An 18471-nucleotide genomic window follows, 5' to 3' on the forward strand; every position below is an offset into this window, starting at 1 on the left:
ACACTCCCTCCGCGTTTCTTTTGACTAGCATGGACAGGCCCCCCTCGTTTAAAATGAGCGTCTCGCCCTCTTTCGTTCTGTTCGCAGCACTGTTCGTGATATCGTGCTCACAGACCGTAAAACTCCGTAGAAAACATAGCTGTGCACTCTCTTATTGGTCAAACTGGCGAAACAAGAGCTCTGTTGGAAATGGGCATACAGCCAGGGAGCTACCAAGCGTCATACAGAGAGAGGGCCACCAAGATGAAGGTTGCGAAGGCCCAAGTGAAAGCGCTCGAGTCCTCCAAGATGTCCCACAAAAAAAGGAAGATGGAAGCTGTGGCCAAGGCACAGAGGGACCGTGCAGAGGAAGGAGTGACATATGCCCCTGGAGCATTTTAGATGAAATGGCAAGCCCCATCTAAACTAAAACACTGTTCGAACTTTCAAACCCTTTTCTCAGCTTCATGTTTTCACCATTTTTTCACAGCTCTAAAACTATCGTTCGATGAGTTAAGTGCCCCCAAGTCTAATGTATGGCTTTTTTGGCATGAAATTTACTGGAGAACTCGGCTATGTGCTTACTTTTTGCAAATTGTTATTTCTTCACACAAAAATGTTGACGTCTGTGAAACAAGAAAAAAATTAAAAATTCATACCATTATTGAAAGTTAATTTTTACCTGAAATATGGCCTTAAAGATTATTTCAAGCCTACTACTGACTAGTTTAGTCATTCAGCGTTATATCCCAACAAAGAAATTGTGCCTTTTTATTCATATTTTGAAACAATAGTTTTTTTCCTTTGGCACTGCTACATGTACATTTTTTTCAACGAATAAGGCTGTAACTTGTCAAAAAATGAACCTTTTGGGTTGAAAGTTGGTGTAGCCTCCTAAGTTTTGACGTTTAACATACCCTAAAAATTTCATTGACCTGGCACAAATACTTAAAAAGTAGACCCTCCAAGGGAGTGCCTCCCCTTAATCAAGTTCTTCGTAAAAGAAATGTAAGCGAAGTATGATGAAAACAGATGAAACATCTATCAAGCTGCCCATAAACAAAACGAATGGCGGCAGAAAGCGTAGCAGTTCCCGGCTGTTTAGACATCCATGATCCCTTCGTGGATTCAACAGACTCCACAGATACACAGCAAAAAAACAAAAGTGTGAATCAATCTCGCTGCTACGAAAAGTCTGTGTCTAAAACACTGGTTGGCAACTGCTGTTACCGAACTGAATGCCAGCATTTCCGAGGTACACCCAGGGTGGAACTCGAGAAATGTACTTGGGAGCAGCCACAGGAGCAACTGAAACAGCTGTTTTGAAGCAGGTTGGGAGCAGCTAAAACTACATTCTAGAGCAGGCAAGGAGCAGCTCAGATCAGTTTTCATTGCGCTTCAGCTAGTGTCTTAGACGAGCACGGCACCAATTTCAATCGTGCTTAGCAGCACAGAAGAACATGAGGGGATAGGAATCTAGGTAGATGGGATAACAGTGTAACAGATGCGAAAACGTGAAACTTTGTGAGCCTTAATGAGAACCAAAAAGCAAGTACCATACGTTTCGGAAGATAGTGAGTGTCCTTGATAGTTTCCAAGTGGCTTTCAGCTGTTCAGAATGCAAACCAGCACTGCTTATCGCAGAACCCATACATGCTTGACATAGCTATTATATGTGCGAACCATGTGACATATGTAAGCAACGGACGTGCAGTTGAGCGGAGGAACAGGGAAACAAATTTCGAGTTTATCCTATTGTGCAACTCAATATTGAAGCAGCAGACTATGATTAACGGAGTTATCGTATTCAAAGGTTAAAGTACGCCGAGCAGATCTACCGCTCGCGTGAGAGCTGCTGGCTGGCAAGGTTTCGGATTGGACCGCGTTTCAGTTCTATCAAATCACGATTTGTTTTGCGGAAATGCAGTTCCAACTTCTAATGAAGAAGTACTAAAAGGAATCTTTTACTAATGTGTTTTCAACTGGCTGACGTCCAGATCCCGGGTCGCAGAGCCTCAGGCAATCTGACGCTTAACTACTCGACCTCGCCTCGGCAGACTTGCTTAACCGCTTATGGCTGAAGAATAACAATCCAGTCATTGGTGGTGCAGCGCTTGGAATCCGACTCTTGAGTTTTTTCGCGCGCTTCTGACTCGGGATACACAGGAAAATAAACTGAACAAAGGATTGCAAGGCCGACTAAGCTAAACGCGCTCATTGCTGCCAATCAAGTCAATAAAAACTGAAACCAAGACAGAATACAATTTTTTTTTGTGCACGTTGTGCGATTTGGTGCATAAGGATGCGAGGTATTGGCTGTGGCGCAGTTTCCACAAAATGGCGCAATGACGCTCGCCCCCAGGCATCCACGCACCTTGCGAATTGACGAAGGAGAAGAGGGCCTTCTTGTAAGGGTTGCAGACGGCCTTGTCGTTGGTGCAGTGGTTCACCAGAACCAGGAGCAGCAGCAGGCTCTGTTGGGCAAGCACAGTCTCCTTCAGCCGCGTTGACTCCTCGTCCTGCTCCTTGCCGTAGCCCAGGGTCAGCACATTCCATAGGCCGGCTGACGTCGGAAGACGAGAAATGCGAGGGCTTTGAGTGCAGTCGAATGCTGCCATAGAGATCTCTCGACCCTCTTAGGAGCAGCCCTACAAAAATTTCTAATGCTATACTTTTTTTCTCCTTATGATGGACTTCAGCAAACGCTTTGAGCCACTCCAGTCAACCTAGCGCTCTCCACGTACGACACAACCAAGCACGCTGCACGTTGCTACACCCCTCCCAAAGGTCATGCGAAACCCGCACAACATTGTATTGGCTTTGATGGCTCATGGCGACCCCCCACGGACTGCCCCAAGGTGAAAAGGAGTGTTACCGTGAAATACCGGGCTTGCACTGGGCTTTCTGCACATGCCCACCAATTGCTTTCTCAAAATCTTGCACCACTCATCGCTTACATATTTTTTCTGATCATGTGCAACACTAATTTGGTGAGAACTATTTGATAAAACCAGAAAATGTTCGCAAGGCCGCCTGCTCGGTGCTTCACCGAATAATAGTCTCCGCATTTCGACGATGGCTGATAACGCACATTAGCACTGCAGTGTATGTGCACTGTTTTGGCCACTCATCTAAGAAATACCTTTTCCAGCAGCACGACTATGCGAGCAGAAGGTGGTTATCGGGCAGAAAATATGGCTATCGGTTCATTTGAACTACTAAATCATACTGCTTTGCTCTTGCGGCCCATTATAAGTTAATTGTCTAAAATTATTTTTGCCAGTGGAATTTAAGATTGCAAATTATACAAGTATTGGTTTCAGTCAAATAACTTCTCATCTCACTTAGCGAATGGTAATTACTACGCTCTCTTGTTCAAGTTTCATGGCTTCAAAGTGTAAGCTGCAAAACAACTTGCTCAAAGCACTTCCTGAACCCTTCCAATTTTGTGCCACTGTTACGGCCTAAAAAAAAAAAACACTTAATAAATGTTACAATTTCTCACCTCGGTCTGAAACGGGTAAGAGGCTACTGAAACACTAAGCACCATACTGGCTCTAACACTCAAGCCAGAAATCGGGATATCGTTAAGCTCTTGGCAAAATAAGAGCCTAGATTAATTTTTTAAATTTCGTTTGTAATGAACGTAAGGGCATCTCCTCAGTCTCCATGCTCATTGCGTTCTGCCATGCCTCGGCCTACATAACGTAACCTCGTGGTCCCGGTTACTAAATTTGCACACAGGATACACTGGTTGGTGAGCCAGGCTTATTTTCGTGGGTGAAAGGGTTGACAGAATGACAGCCTCTCTAAGATTTGTCTAGCAGTTCCGCTGAGACGACTGTAGAACCACGTGGACATATTCTCGGCGAATACCATGCTTTTCTGCCTGTTATATGTTCCCAAACGCCGGTTCCTTCGAACACCCATAGAGATATGTGCATTTGCCTTTCCCACGTCCAGAGGCTACCGTTTGACATGTTCTTGGGCAGTGGCTGCCCTCTTTGTTTTGCGTTGGTCCCTCACTTTGCCACATCTTCGCTTCTGTGCGCACCACCTTTTGCGCTGCTCTTTCCACCCCGAGCACGACCTTGAACTAGGCTTTGAAGGTTCTGAGGCCTTAGCACAGCATTCCACACATCTTTTCATCTCTTTCTCCCACGCACATGCTTGCTTCTGTGGTACTCGGCTGCTTAGTTTCCCCACTTCTGCTAGTTCCCTTTAGCGTGGAGTCCGTGGAGTTCAGAGCTCGCCAGCATGCACTGCTCTTGGTGCGTGCGAGTTCAGCTTCCCCGCCTCGCACCGGTGTGTCCATCAAGCTTCCCTGCTTTGCACCGGTTCACTAGAAGCATCGGCTGACGCGGAGAAGCATCTCGGCCAGCTCGGTCGGCTCGGAAATTTTGCTCACTCTTACGGGTTGGCATTCTTGTGCTACAATTAGTTTTTTTTTAAGTAACAGTTTTGAAGAAGAAATAGGAATTCAGTTTTTTAATTAATATGGTAGTTCACCAGTCACTAAAGTCCACATAAAATGAATTGTTGCGAAAGAGTTGATTTCTGTTTTATCTATATCATTACCGGCAGTTAAAGGGATTTTTGTGCTTTGCGCAAATACTGCTTAGAACAAATCCCTGATGCTAATGACCTGTGAAACACCTGCTCATTCTTCACCACACGCAATCAGTCGCAGCACAAAAAACAACAAAAAACAAGCGGCATTAATTTTTTTGAATTTGCAGCCAGAACAAGCGGCTATGTGATCTGGAGCTGATTATATGCCGCCAATGTTGATCATAGGCACGTGCTGGGGTTGGCAAGGCACAGGACAAACGCTGAGTTTTAGACATTGTTACACGGGCCACTAACTGGATGCTTCTCGAGCTATCGATTATCACGAGCCCAAATCGAGCGCCCACGCAATGCTCGGGCATCGTCACTGGGCGGTACTGCGACCGCCCAGCTACATCATCAAGTTTTGCAAAGGAGAGATTGGATGAAAACCCTCGCTTTTGTCTTTGAAACTATATTGCAACAAAGGTCTTTCTTGGCCAGTTGCGTTGCGTGCTAGTATCTCCCAATTGTGCCAGGAAGCTTGTGTAAAGTGAAGAACACTCCACCTTAATATCGTTGTACTGCCCCTTTAAGCTTTCCCGGATCATACATGATTTTATTGCACTCCCCTGGAAAATGTATTAACAAGGTTTAAATTTTGTTCACTGAGGATTATGTTTTGGTTTCACACAATACAAAAGTCACAGGCAGCGAGCGAATCTGCAAGGTGGCAAGCACCGCTTGGCGATTATTTTGGTATGCCGAGCCCTGACGTAATTTCAAAAGTGGTAATAGAAGCTCAGCTCAAGTAAGAGCAACCTCTCTCTGATCTTGGGTTTTGCCTAAGGTAATGAGCTGTTTGGCAGAAAGACAAGATGAAGAGGAAGGTTAAAAGAAAAAGATATAGAAGACTCACAAGCCAAGCCTATGATGATACTGCCACCAGACTCAGAATGGTGGTAACTGTTCGGGCATTTGTCCTGACGTACAAAATTCTGAAGCAGGCTTTTCGTGAACAGCAAGGCGTGAATAGAGCTGCAACAAAACAATGTCGTTAATAACAAAAACTATCACAAGGTGTGCACAAACAGGGCTGCTGCTTCATCCGAGATACTACACGAAAGAGATGCAAAGAATAGAGCAACTCGCTATTCGGTATTCGGTCTCGACATGATATGGCACAATAAATCAGCATTTATTTCCCTATCTGCATTTATCAGTCTATTTTCCATTAGCATCACTGCAGAACACTAAATCAGTTAAACAATCATTTGAAAAAGTAACCGGCAAAGAACAAAATCAAAAGGAGCAGCAGCAGTGCAAATATAAGAGATGCTCGTTTGGTCACTTTGAACAGGAGTTCTCTGATGTTTCTTTATCTCGGGGAAAGCATATTTCTTTTTTACTAATAGTCGACAAGCTTTTCCTGGTCTTGGCATTAATGCGATGAAGTAGCACAAAAGCCCACAGACCTTGTTAACAATAATGCACATACTGGAGTGTCTCATGCATTGTTATACATCATACGTTGGATGGCTCAGATCTTCTAAAAGAGTGCTTAAACTGAAAGAACGCCTTACGCAGGGCAAGGGGCAGCTGAAAACATGCGGTAGCTTGAAAACCCCAGGGTTCTTTGGGGCCCAGTTTGAGAACATATGGCTTAGAAGAACACTAAAGGGCCTCGGAGGTTGTCTTTCAAAGCCGATAACCCAATTTATGCACTCAAAGCATTGTCAAAAACTCATTGTGGCAGACAAGCACGGCCTATTACCCAGACATGTATATAACATGTTATTATTAACGAGTTATTTCTACCTACCGTAAAATCTTGAGGTGCCCCACTCCCGTAAGGTAACCCACCCCCAATTTCGGGTTGATTTGCTATTTTCTCGGAAATGCCGAAAGACAGCCCACTCCTGGTAATCGTAGAGTTCGGATCAATGATGACCTTGGCATAAATACATCCAATTAGCTATGGTGGGATATAAGTCAACAGTGCTGACTGGGAAGTACAGTCATCTTTGCTTCATTGCCCTTTGCCGCGATAACAAGTTTGACCGAGACGCGTGACGTAAAAATAGCATTTCTCAACTTTTCTCGATTGCACACCGTACGTTAGCCCACTCCTTTTTTTCATCCAATTTTCTCGCGGAATCTTGTGTTGTTACTTTTAAGGCCAAGTAACGAGTAACATTATTGTGTTGCTTTTGAGGAGTAACGCGTACAACACCATTTCAACAGCCTCGTTTTAATTCTAACCCGAGTATACGTCTATTGTGACAAGGGAAGGTGGGCAACCCGAAAAACAACTAAACAGTATGACAGTAGAGCAAAGTTTATCGCTGAACCCGTCAGTCGAACACTACAGTTGGGAATGTCCTTCACCCAGTTAACTTAATAAAGTTTGTTGGTTGAACCTTCTAGAATCGTGTAGACTGAATGCAAGCCGGAGGTTGCCAACGCGGGAAGGCACAGAACCCATTGTAAACTTCAAACTTTCGAAGCAGAGAGAACAAATGAGAAAGGAAAATCCAAGATTCGCCACCTCTTCCTTAAGTACAACACTGCCATTCCTTCGAGTGTGTCAGTAGAATGAATCTTCAGCATCGCTGGAGATGCGTTCTCAAGGAAGTGGAGAAACATAACTCATGAAAACTTCGAGAGATAGCTAATGCTTCAATTCAACAACTACTGAAAAAAAGAAAATTATGAAATAAAATTGGTTGTGTATTTGGTCATCTAAGCATCGAGAAAACTAACTCACTACTTTTGAAGTAATGTGTTCGTTTTCAGAATCAGTAACATATTTAGTTACTTTTTAAGCGAGTGACGAGTAACAGTATTTAGTAACTCTTTTTGGGTAATCTGTACATGCTTGCCATTATCCAAATGTGATTGAATATCTGCATCCCACCCTTAAATCCAAGCAAAAAAGATGACACACCCCGTTTTCTCAACAAAAGTGGTGTTTGATAACACTGGTTTACATTTACCAGTGCTTTTCAGTACATATCAAAAACCAAAATCTCAAAACAGAAAGAAAAAAAAATAATCCATGAAACACAAACCATTTTCCCTGCAAAATTGACTTGTAGATAGGCGATTTGGCAGCAGGGATGGAGGAAAACATCTGCACCGAGAGCAGCACAAGAATCGTATTGACTGCTTCGACATGGAGTGCATAGGTGAAATCTCTGCAATATAAAAAAGAACAGGCATGAAGAAAGTGGAACACATGTCTAAACTGGAAACAGGCATTCACATACAGTTGAACCTCAATTTAACGGAACCCGATTTTGCGAGTTTCCCGATTTAACGAACAAATTCGGATTCCCCGCGCAGCCTATCCCGAAGAATTTCTTTCTCGACTTTAAGAAGTTCCCGATTTAACGAAATAATTAGGGGGTCCCAGTGACTTCGCTAAATAGAGGTTCAACTGTATTTACACCAATACTAATGGAGCGGTTGACAGTACCATAGCATTCTGCAACATTTCTAGTTGGTCCATCTGACTTAAGGAGCTGACATAATCTGCAAATATTGATATGTGACGACTAAGGTGTCGTACAGATCAGTTTAATTAAGCAGAGGAAGGATTACATGGTTGAACCTGAAGCCTCTCGAACATCAAGCTGGCACGGGAATCGTCGATGATGCATCTTGCGATGCGGGTGCTCTCACCGCATCTCCCTTTTTTTGTTACAAGTCCCTCCGTACAACTGGCTTGACTGTACGGCCTGGTCTTGTGGTGGTGTGCGCCGGTTGGTTCTGCTCTGGTAGAGTAGTTCCCCACTTGAGGTTTTCGGGTCTTGTGTTGGGCTTGAAACACATGTTCGTGGAGGTTCCCATGCTCCTTGTGTTGGACGAATAAATTAAGTGTTGCGAGGGTATTGTCCACCTCTTGTTCGAACTTAGTATGACCTAGGCGTGGATGCACTCTTCACGATAACTTTGGGAGTCCAGCGGCAATTGCCTTCCCACATCCAAACTTTGTCACCGATCCTCATGCCAGGTGCTCTCTTCGAATGCTGGTCAGCGTAGTGTTTTTGTTTTTGTCGCTGGGAGGTCATTTTCTGTTGTACGTTCTCCACAATGTTGGAGATTAACAATGTCTCGCTGAGTGGAATGGCGGTTCTTGTTTGCCGACTGAACAGTCTCTGTGTTGGTGATCCCAATTCTCCATCGCATGGAACATTCCGTAAGTGTAGGAGAGCTAGTTGTACGTCACTTCCGTATTTGGTACACTTCTTCAGCATATTCTTGACAACTTGCACGGCTCTGTTCAGCCAAGCCGTTGGATTTTGGATACCTCGGGCTAGAAGTAACGTGGTCAAATCCCCACTTGCTCTAGAAGTCTTGGAATTCGCGTGCAACGAAGCATGTTCCGTTGTCAGATTCCACAACCCTTGGGATGCCGCGAGTCGAAAACCATCACTTGAGAGCTGTGATGACTTCACTTGATGAGGCATTTCGTAACTCACTGTAGTCAATGAAGTCAGAGTAGCTGTCCACGATAATGTTTGTCTTCCCACTGAAGTCAAACAGGTCAATATCAACCCTTTCCCATGGGAGCTATGGCACTTCTTTCATCATCAGAGGTTTGCTCGGTGGTTTCTTCTGCTTGGACTCACAGATGGGGCAGGAAAGCACCAGGCGTTTGATATCTTTTGACATGCCCGGCCAGTAGATTAATTCCCTTGCTCGTTTCAGACAGCTTGAAATTCCCGGGTGCCCATCATGAACCTGTTCCAGGACTCTCTTGCGCCATGCCATGTCTTTGGAATGACGATTCTGCCACTTCGAAAGGGTAGTCCTTTGTACATGAGCTCATCCCGAATCGGCGAGAACAGCTTCATGGTCTCCGTCATCTTGTTGTTTGGCCATCCATTCATGATAGCTTGCAGAATGTCTTGCAATGAGTCATCATCTTGTAGGGATTCCTTGAACTCTTCTAGTGTGCTTTGCGACATCAGGACGATTGCTAAGACTTCCATATCTTGTGTGTAATCTTCGCTGTAATGGTTGGGCGACAATCTCGGCTGAGTATCTGCGATGACGAGGTCTTTTCCCTTCCTGTAATGGATCGACGGAGCGTAAGGTTGGATGTCGAAAAGTAGTCACTGAAGCCGTGGAGGTACCTGTCCTAGCGGCTTCTTGCTAATGGTTTCGAGGGGTCGATGATCTGTTTCAATCTCAAGTGGACTTCTGTAGATGTACTGGTGGAACTTTTTACATCCATATCCAATGGCCAGTGCCTCCTTTAAGGGGGGATATGGCCTGAGAGGGTCAACTTTTGAACCCTTCACCCAATTTGGTTCAAATTTTGAGGGTTATTTCAGCACTATGAGGAAGGATAATCTGCAAAGTTTTAGCATTATTGGTCAACTTTACAGCATGCTACGGTTCTCGCACTTCAGAAAAAAGACACTTCATTAGGAAGTCTATCGTAGAAAAATAAAATTAGCTGGTGGCAAACTTTTTGCTTTAATGTGAAGAACAATACCCACAGTGCAACCTAGATAAAAAATAAATTGCAAAATATTCAATTATAACAAAAATAAGAACATCCCAAAATTTAAAAAAAAAAATGTAAATTTTTTGTTTCAAAAAATTTTTTTTTTTTTTTCATGAAGGAGTAGATTTTTTGAACTGTGAAGTAATCTATCTTGTTCCCCAGAAAATTTCAGTCCCAGAAAACCTTGAATGATGTCCCTCTGTGTTCAGAATGTCAAATGATAGCTTTCCTAAAACAAGAATTCCTGCCAAAAAGTGAAACTGAGAAAAATGCGTTTGAAGTTTCAACTTGTTTTTTTTTTATTTTCGGACGGTGCCAGAAACTCGAAATTTACCCGAGTCATTGGTGGCACCTTCAACTACATGAGCATGAGGAGGGCAGTTGCTTTGAGGCCCCCGAAGAGATTCGTGAGCTTTGTGAAACTGATGCCACAGTCTCTTCCAACGACGCCTAGACGTACCGCGAGTTCGTTCTCTCGAAACTTGCCGATTGATGGTGAGTGCGGTGTCGCGACGATGTCTCCGCAAGTCGAGCAGCTAACAACAAACTAAACGTTGATGTCAACTTCCTGCAAGCTCAGTAGTTTTCCGTGGCACTTGAGGCAGAGTAAAATCGCAACAAGAGTCTGCATGGTGGACACATTGAGGAGCCGTTCAGGGGCTTTTCAACGGGAGCGTCTGTCAGCTCCGGGTCGTCCGTAATCCCCGCGTCGAAATCGCGCAGGCTGAGCTTCCTCTCGAACGTGGTCAGCACATCCGATTCGGAGATGAAGCTGTAGGCTCCGATGTCCGCCAAGCACCAGTTGAGCTTGGAGATCGTGACGACGGTGGCGGAGACGGCGACGATGGTGCCGGCGGAGACGGGTCCCCGTCTCCGCCGGCCCTTTGTTTCCGCCGTTGAGAACGCCGGCCAAAGCTACTGCGAGTGCTAACTTTGGAAGCAGGCATTTCTCGGCAGAAAAACTACCGGGAACAAAGAGGGAAAACGAATCTAAACAGCGGCAAACTGGCGATACGATCAGAAGCGATACGATCAGAAGCGAAAGAAGCTGCCGATAGCGCACGCAGGCGGCCAATCGTGAGCCCTGTTTCGGGTCACAACCAATGGGATTGCTGGTATCATAGTTCCCACGTTTTTTCTGCTTGTATGTACGGGGTTCTCCCGGGACACAGATAGCCTCAAACGTAGCAAGCTTCTATGGGCAGAAACTAGAAGAAACGGCGCTTCCAACGAGGGTAAGATATCTCGGCTGCGTCGAACGAGCGCGGAGTAGGCCTAATTTGAAAATGCCGAACTTCGCCGTCTGCTTGCTCGGCGGGTCGCCGCGCGCGGCCGCGAGCTTGCCGAAAATAATTTTTTGCGAAATAAATACTGCGCATTTATAAATAAAACTTTCTGAAACTATGCTTCAGAACATAGTGAACCCAAATATAATATTTTTTGAAAATGCATTTTTTCGGAAAAAAATGGAATTTCGTGGCCGTATCCCCCCTTAAGACTTGTGGATAGTTTTGCTGTGCACTTGTTAGAGTAGAGGATGCGTAAGCCACTGGTTTTCCGTTCTGCAGTAGAACTGCTCCTAGTGCCTTTGAACTGGCGTCGACAGAAAGCGTCATCTTGCTGTTTGTGTCGTAGTAGTCTAGTGTTGCCGCTTGCTTGGGGGCTTGCTTTATCTTTTCTAGAGCGATGCTTTGTTCTTCAAGCCACAACCACACTATGTCTTGCTTGAGTAGTTTCCTGAGTGGGCTTGTCTTCTCTGCCAGGTTAGGGACAAACCTTTTGAAGATATTGGAGCATACCCAGAAGTCGCTGAAGTTCGGTCTTGTTCTTCGAATCTCCAATCTTCTCAATCGCTTCGATTTTGTCTTTGTCGACTTTTAGCCCTTCAGCTGTTAGTACATGGCCGAAGAACTTAACGCTTGGCTGGTTGAAGACACATTTGTCGTAGTTTAGTTTGGCACCAACATCTCATAGTTTCTGGACTACTTTGTTAGTGTTGCTGCAGTTCTTCTTTCGTCTTGGCAAAGATTAAGATGTCGTCCATTGAGTTTGACACGTTCGTTAGGCCCCTAGGACTCGTAATATGACTTGCTGGAACACTTCGAGTGCAATTGCAATACCGAATGGGACACGGAGAAAGGACCTTCCCCAGGGTGTGCTGAAGGCAAGGTATTTCTTTGTTTTCTCTGATGCTTCCAGTTGCCAGAAACCCTTCTTGAAGTCTAGCAAGGTGAAGACTGTTGATCCCCTGACTTGTGTAACAATCTCTTCCAGCATCTTCAGTAGATAGTGTCTTCGTAAGAGCATTTTGTTCAAGGCGGTCGGATCCAAGCAAATACGAAATTTGCCGCGTTGCTTGACCAGGACCATTTGGCTGCAGAAAGGTGTTGGCTCGTCAATTTTTCTGATTAATCCTTGCTTCTTCATACTGTCAAGCTCTTTCTTTACGTCATCCATGAGTGCATATGACACCTTTCTTGGCGGCCTGTTTTGCATTTCAGTTTTTTGAGGTCTGCATCGTACCCATGCCCTTGCAGATGTCGTCTTCGGCATCTACATGGTTGATGCGTTTCACAAGGTCGAGGTTTTCACAGGCGTTTCTGCCTAGAATTGGTGCTCCTTGTCCATCTACAATAACGAACTTGATTTTTTCCGCTTTGCCCCTCACGATGCAAGTCTCTCTAGCTTCTCCCAATACTGGGAGCTTGTGTTGAGTGTATGACACTATGCCCTTGACCGGTGATGAAGTTACTGTCAGGCCTAAGTTGCTGGCAATCTTGCTTGGCAGCAAGTTACATTGTGCACCTGTATCAAACTTCATCTTGACTGACTTCCCACACTGAAACTGTATGGTTTCATACCAGACATCATCAGAATTCTTTTTCGTGCGGGCTGCGGTTGTGACATCGGAGATATACATCTCGCCTGTGTCGTCCTCATGCTCAACGTCATGGACCGATTTCTGCTGGTTCGTGTTTGATTTGGACACAGATGCAAAGTGGCCCACCTTTTTGCAAGAGTTGCATGTCTTCCGGTACGCTGGACACTCTCTTTTGCGATGAGTTCCACCGCAGTAGTTGCACTGTCGCTGCTGCGGTTGTTCTGCCCGAGCAGCTGCTTTCTGCTGCCATTTTTTCTTTGTATTTGTCGTGATTGCATCCAGCTTCGTCTCTGTTCCCTTCACGGTGATTTCTTTCAGCTGTTGCGTAGCTTGCTTTGCATATGTGGATAGTCTTCTCCAGGTCGATTGCCAGATCTCCGAGTAGTTTTTCTCGGACATTGTCATTTGCTATCCCCACGATGAGGCAGTTTCGCAAGAGCTTGTCCGTCAAATCACCGTACTGGCATTTCTTGGCTTGTAGTTTTGCTGCTGTCAAAAACTCGGTGAAGGTCTCTCCTTGCTGCCTCATTTTGTTAAATTTGTACCTCTCGTACGCCAGGTTCGTTTTCGGTGTGAAATGCTCTTTGAACTTCCACTTCATCGCTTTGACGTCTTTCTTTTTCATCTTCGGTAAGAACGTTCTGTAGATGCTCTGTGCTTCCAGACTGATTATCGTCATAAAGTTTGCGATCTGGACCTTCGCCGTCTTCTTGTGCATCTGAACTGCACTTGCATACCAGTTGTACGCTTGGAGTCAGTCGTCCCACGTATCCGGAGATTGCGATGAAACCTTTAGAGGCTTCGGTGGTCGAAGTCTGTTGTCTGCCATCTTGAATTGTCGGTGTTGGCTTCGGCCGGTTGCCTCACGTTCGCTCGATGGGCTGTGGCGACGTCTGTGGCGACTTCTGACACCATGTGACGACTAAGGTGTCGTACAGATCAGTTTAATTAAGCAAAGGAAAGGTTACATGGTTGAACGTGAAGCCTCTCGAACATTGGGCTGGCGCGTGAATTGTCAATGATGCATTTCCTGATGCGGATGCTCTCATCACAGATAAAATGAAAGAAACTGCTAGGTGTAAATGACAAATTTGATTTTGTTTGCTTTACTATCACAAAGGGTTTCTCGAAGCATATCCACGACCTAGAAATGTTGCTTAAACACACTATACTAGTCAATAGATAGACATCAGGATGAAATTGTTTACAACTGCTATCGAAAAAGGTAATAAATAATAAGAAATATTCATTAATAAACTATGAGAAATCCGCAACAGTGTCATTCAATGCATAGCAAGAGATCTGTAGAATGGGCTACAACAATAACCTTGTTAACAATACGAGTGTGGTAAAGATACCGATCACTTACACCAAGGGGACATCAACCACTATCTCAACCAACGCATTCACCAGAGATTCCAAAAGGTCATCGTGTTTTGAATCTAGGAAAAAGGATACAGGCAGTAATTGTTATTGCATTGAGTACAAAACATGCAGTTCTTTCTATACACGTTAGCAAGTCCTTTTTCTCAGGGCGCCGCCATCTTCCTCAGTGGGGTGCGCTCTTGAGCGCCTTAGCAAGGTTTCGCAATTGGATTATGACTCGCCCAAGCGCACCCCACTCAAGCAAGATGGCAGCGCCCTGAAACCGGACTTGCAAATGTGTATAGTCTGAAACAAGACAAATGTCATTGGGGCAACTTACCACCTGACAAAGGTGCCTGAAACTGCTTGACCACATTGTCCTCTGTGACTGTCACTATGAAATACTTGACAATACACCGAATGATAAAAAGTGCATTGTAGGTTTGCCAAGTAAAGATGTTGCTGCAAGAAAGAACAAGGAAATGTTTGTGAATGGATATTATCAGTATGAAGTAGCCAGAGAAACTGAAGTCAAATTAAATTACATTACAAGATTGCAGCAAACGATGAAACATATTCTGATCAAAACAAAGAACTTGAAATTCTGCTGGTAACAGCTGATTAAATAGGAACAAATTTAAGGCTCGACCGATCAGACAATATCTGGAATGTATTTTTGCACATCTTATGTAAACAAGTACAGCTTGGCTAGAAGTGTTTTTTCCTGACAACATGATATGGGAGCATATCTTCAGCACTGAAAATTTGGATGACTACGATGAGACAGAGGTAATACTATCAACAATCACGGTAGCATGCGCTCGTCAAATGCATCTAATTGTTCTAGGCAATGACACCTGGAAACTCAGTCCCTCAAAACAAAACAAGAAAAATGGACACACTTGTCACACTGAGCCGATGCTTTGAGCTCCAAGGCGCGAGTGAGGAACACGCTGACCAAGGCACCAAAGTTCCCAGAAATGGCATTGTTTGTGAGCAGCGTTTCCAAGAGGGGCTGTAAACTCTCGTCGAGGTAGCTGAACTCTTCCCTGGAAAGAAGCTATCATAAAGGTACGAAGGAAAACTACCCGCGCCAAAACCAGAGATGATTTAGGTCAGCTTACTTGGATCTCGGAGGCCGTATACTGAAAGACAGCAGCTGGTTCCAGAAGGGATCATTTGGCGTTATGGGCTCTTTGCCCACAAAGTGCTTCAAGTGCTCGTTTTTCTTCAGGTCGTGGAGAGAGCTCGTTGCGGTTCCCATCGTGCGCTACGGGTCCTGCGAATACGACACGGTGAATCTGAGCACCCTCACCATGTTCCCTTCGCAGTTTGTTGACAACACCGTTCACGGCCGCAGTAAATAGCAGACCGCTAGCATTAATTAGCAGCGGTTGCTAGAGGCGAAAAGGTCCGTTCGCGACGACTGACCGAGAGCATTGACCATCGGAGTCGTCGATTAATGCGCTGGGAATTCGAGACAGCGTTCGAGTAAGACAACAATATCGATCGTTAGTCCAGAAAAAAAGCGACGTCTTACCTCGGTCGAGAAGTCTTTTGGTGTCAGAATGGCATCAGGGAAAACTAAACATCTTCCAACTCAAACGCCCAAATCAACCAAACGAATCAACATGAAAAAGTGCCTACGCGTGGAAGCCGACGAAAGCGGTCGATTTCCGGTTCCGCTTCGCAAGCGCGTCTCGCGCCTCCAAGCGTTGAAATTATTTTTTTAATCACCGATTTGCTTCCGCGTGATCCCCGGTTGCTTCCTTGCGGGATTAGCGGAGCCGTCTTCTCCTGTTTTTCGACAGTTCCTTCGACAACATGGCTCGTCTCCTCGCATCGGCGTTCCGACTGGGAGTTTCACGTGCTTGCGTGCAACTTCCGAGCGACGCCGGCATTTCCTCCAAGCGCCTGTTCCACGTCGCTCCGAGGCTCCTGGGTCCCGAAGTTCTTAAGCCTGCGCCGGCGTTCAAAGGTAAAGCCGTCGTAGACGGTCAGTTCAAGGACATATCTCTGGCCGATTACAAAGGCAAATACCTCGTGCTCTTCTTCTACCCGCTTGACTTCACCTTCGTGTGCCCGACGGAGATCATCGCGTTCAGCGATCGCGCCGACGAGTTCCGCAAGATCAACACCGAGCTGGTCGCCGTCTCCGTCGACTCGCACTTCTCCCACCTCGCCTGGACCAACACCCCCCGCAAGCAAGGCGGGCTGGGCAAGATGAACATTCCGCTGCTCTCGGACTTCAACAAGCAGATTGCCCGGGACTACGGTGTGCTGTTGGAAGACGCCGGCCTGGCGCTCCGCGGGCTGTTTATCATCGACCCCAAGGGAGTCGTCCGACAGATCACCGTCAACGACTTGCCCGTCGGAAGATCGGTGGACGAAACGCTGAGGCTCGTCAAGGCGTTTCAGTTTGTGGAGAAGCACGGCGAAGTGTGCCCGGCCGGCTGGCAGCCGGACTCCCCCACGATCAAGCCGGACCCGAAGAACTCGCAGGAGTACTTCAGCAAAGTCAACTGAGGCGCGCCATACGTTGCCGGACAGACCGCTGGGACACCGCGGCGTGCTCTGCATTTCCGGAGGACGTTCGCACTTGCGTGTAGACGTCAATTTTTGCTGTGTTCCTTAGTCGATTCGTATTAAATTTTGTACCCTGTTCGGCAGTTGTTGTTTCTGTTGATGTGGCATGGGGGCTAACTACAGGTTTCCCCACTCAATTTAATCGGAATAAAGATAAAGTTAGTCCGAATGCCATCATATTTAATTTAAGCTATTTTTATTATCATCAATAAACTTGACCATCTGAAGTTTGCAACCCTTGGAGGCAGATGCGGGAGGACGATATGCGAATATACGCCAGCTGTAAAACCTGCGAAAACATTTTGTTGTTTTGTTTGGCAGTGAGAAACACCGGGTTGCAGGGAATGCCAAAAACGGACTTTGCGCTCACATGGTAGATCGGAAGGCAAATACACGAAATGCGCAAAAAGATAACGATAATAAATTATAGTTTTCAAAAAAGAATCCCATACGCGACGCTTTACTGCAAAAACAAGTACATAGAGATGCGTGCAATATTTCTAATTATACAAAAATAGCGCGAAGGACAGACGAAGTTGAACATATATAATAGCGCAAAAAAGACAGGGACAATAAGTATACAGGACAAGCGCTTGTCCTTATTTTATGTGTTTAACTCAGATGAACTCACTTTCCTACCGTATACAGACGAAGATTCTTAGAATCCTAAAATAAAGCATATGTGAGAATCAGCTTGCATGAGCTTGAAACTTCGCGAAATACTGCCTCGGGAGACTAATATGTTATAACCGGTTTTACGAGCATTTGTTCTGGGCCCTCACTCTACAACCCTGTGCTTAGTCAGTCATGTGCTCTAAAGGCTGAACTCCATGGGGCGAATTTGCTGCAAAAAAGTGGACGAATTTTACCAGCCGGCACTTGTTTTGCGCGTGACATCAGCACAGCGGCTGCTACGCCGCGCGCAACGCGAACGTGCAGTTGGGCGACTTTCGACAGTTATTCGCCGCAAAATTCGCTCTATGGACTTCACCCTTTACATTTCATTTTCATTAGGCTTTTCGCGTGGTTTCATAGCCTGGAGCTGGCTTCACTTGAAGAAAGGATTTAAGGTGCCGTTTTGCGCGGCTTCAAAGCTGATGACGTCGGCTCGCTCCATGGGATCCAGTTAATGCTTTCGCATTAAAAAGTGATTGAAGCAAACGACACCCTCCGTAGATGGAAAAAAAGCGGTTGCTCTCCACGTGCAAATAGTCCCCCCTGACGAGAAATCGGCTTTGAAACGTTGCGCTCCTAGCTGTTTAGGATTTGGTAGGTCTGAATTTCTGAAATACAATTTGATTACTTTGAGTTACTTTTGACACAATGGACTTTCATTCGGCCTAATTGAGATTATGACCAATGACTCATTTGTTTGCTTAGAGCTATATTCGACCAACTGATTTATTATGAACATAATTATGATTACTCTTTTGATCGCTTTGGGTTACATTGCCCTAATTGACTATTTGACAGTTGGTGACTCTTGATTATTTCGAAACAGTATACCACCAATTGATCTACTATTGCCGCGTGCATGATCGAAAATATACGCTTCTTCGTTTTTCTAGAAGGTTCAGGTAAACTTTTACCCCAG

General features: G+C 45.3%; 2 protein-coding genes across 2 annotated transcripts in view; one reads left to right on the forward strand and one right to left on the reverse strand.

Moving 5' to 3' along the window:
• The window catches only part of LOC8043710 (dymeclin), a 43193-nt gene extending 27131 nt beyond the window's left edge, over window positions 1-16062 (reverse strand). Inside the window, exons 1-8 of the mRNA XM_042290632.1 lie at window positions 15832-16062; window positions 15416-15570; window positions 15194-15340; window positions 14632-14753; window positions 14296-14368; window positions 7599-7724; window positions 5447-5565; window positions 2354-2542 (exon numbers count right to left, since the gene is read on the reverse strand). Coding sequence (XP_042146566.1) covers window positions 2354-2542; window positions 5447-5565; window positions 7599-7724; window positions 14296-14368; window positions 14632-14753; window positions 15194-15340; window positions 15416-15555 — 916 coding nt within the window. The 5' untranslated portion in view covers window positions 15556-15570; window positions 15832-16062. The remainder of the gene's footprint in view (window positions 1-2353; window positions 2543-5446; window positions 5566-7598; window positions 7725-14295; window positions 14369-14631; window positions 14754-15193; window positions 15341-15415; window positions 15571-15831) is intronic.
• LOC8043709 (peroxiredoxin prdx-2) lies at window positions 16004-16955 on the forward strand. Its single transcript, XM_002400474.5, has one exon. The coding sequence runs from the start codon at window positions 16116-16118 to the stop codon at window positions 16815-16817; it is 702 nt and encodes a 233-aa protein (XP_002400518.1). The 5' UTR covers window positions 16004-16115; the 3' UTR covers window positions 16818-16955.
• The last annotated feature ends 1516 nt before the right edge of the window (window positions 16956-18471 follow it).

This window comes from Ixodes scapularis, unplaced genomic scaffold, assembly GCF_016920785.2.
Source record: "Ixodes scapularis isolate PalLabHiFi unplaced genomic scaffold, ASM1692078v2 PGA_scaffold0__279_contigs__length_252992795, whole genome shotgun sequence".
NCBI classification, from domain to species: domain Eukaryota; kingdom Metazoa; phylum Arthropoda; class Arachnida; order Ixodida; family Ixodidae; genus Ixodes; species Ixodes scapularis.

Coding starts and splice junctions, on each gene's coding strand:
- LOC8043709 (XM_002400474.5), top strand. CDS start 16,116: ATGGCTCGTCTCCTCGCATCGGCGTTCCGACTGGGAGTTTCACGTGCT.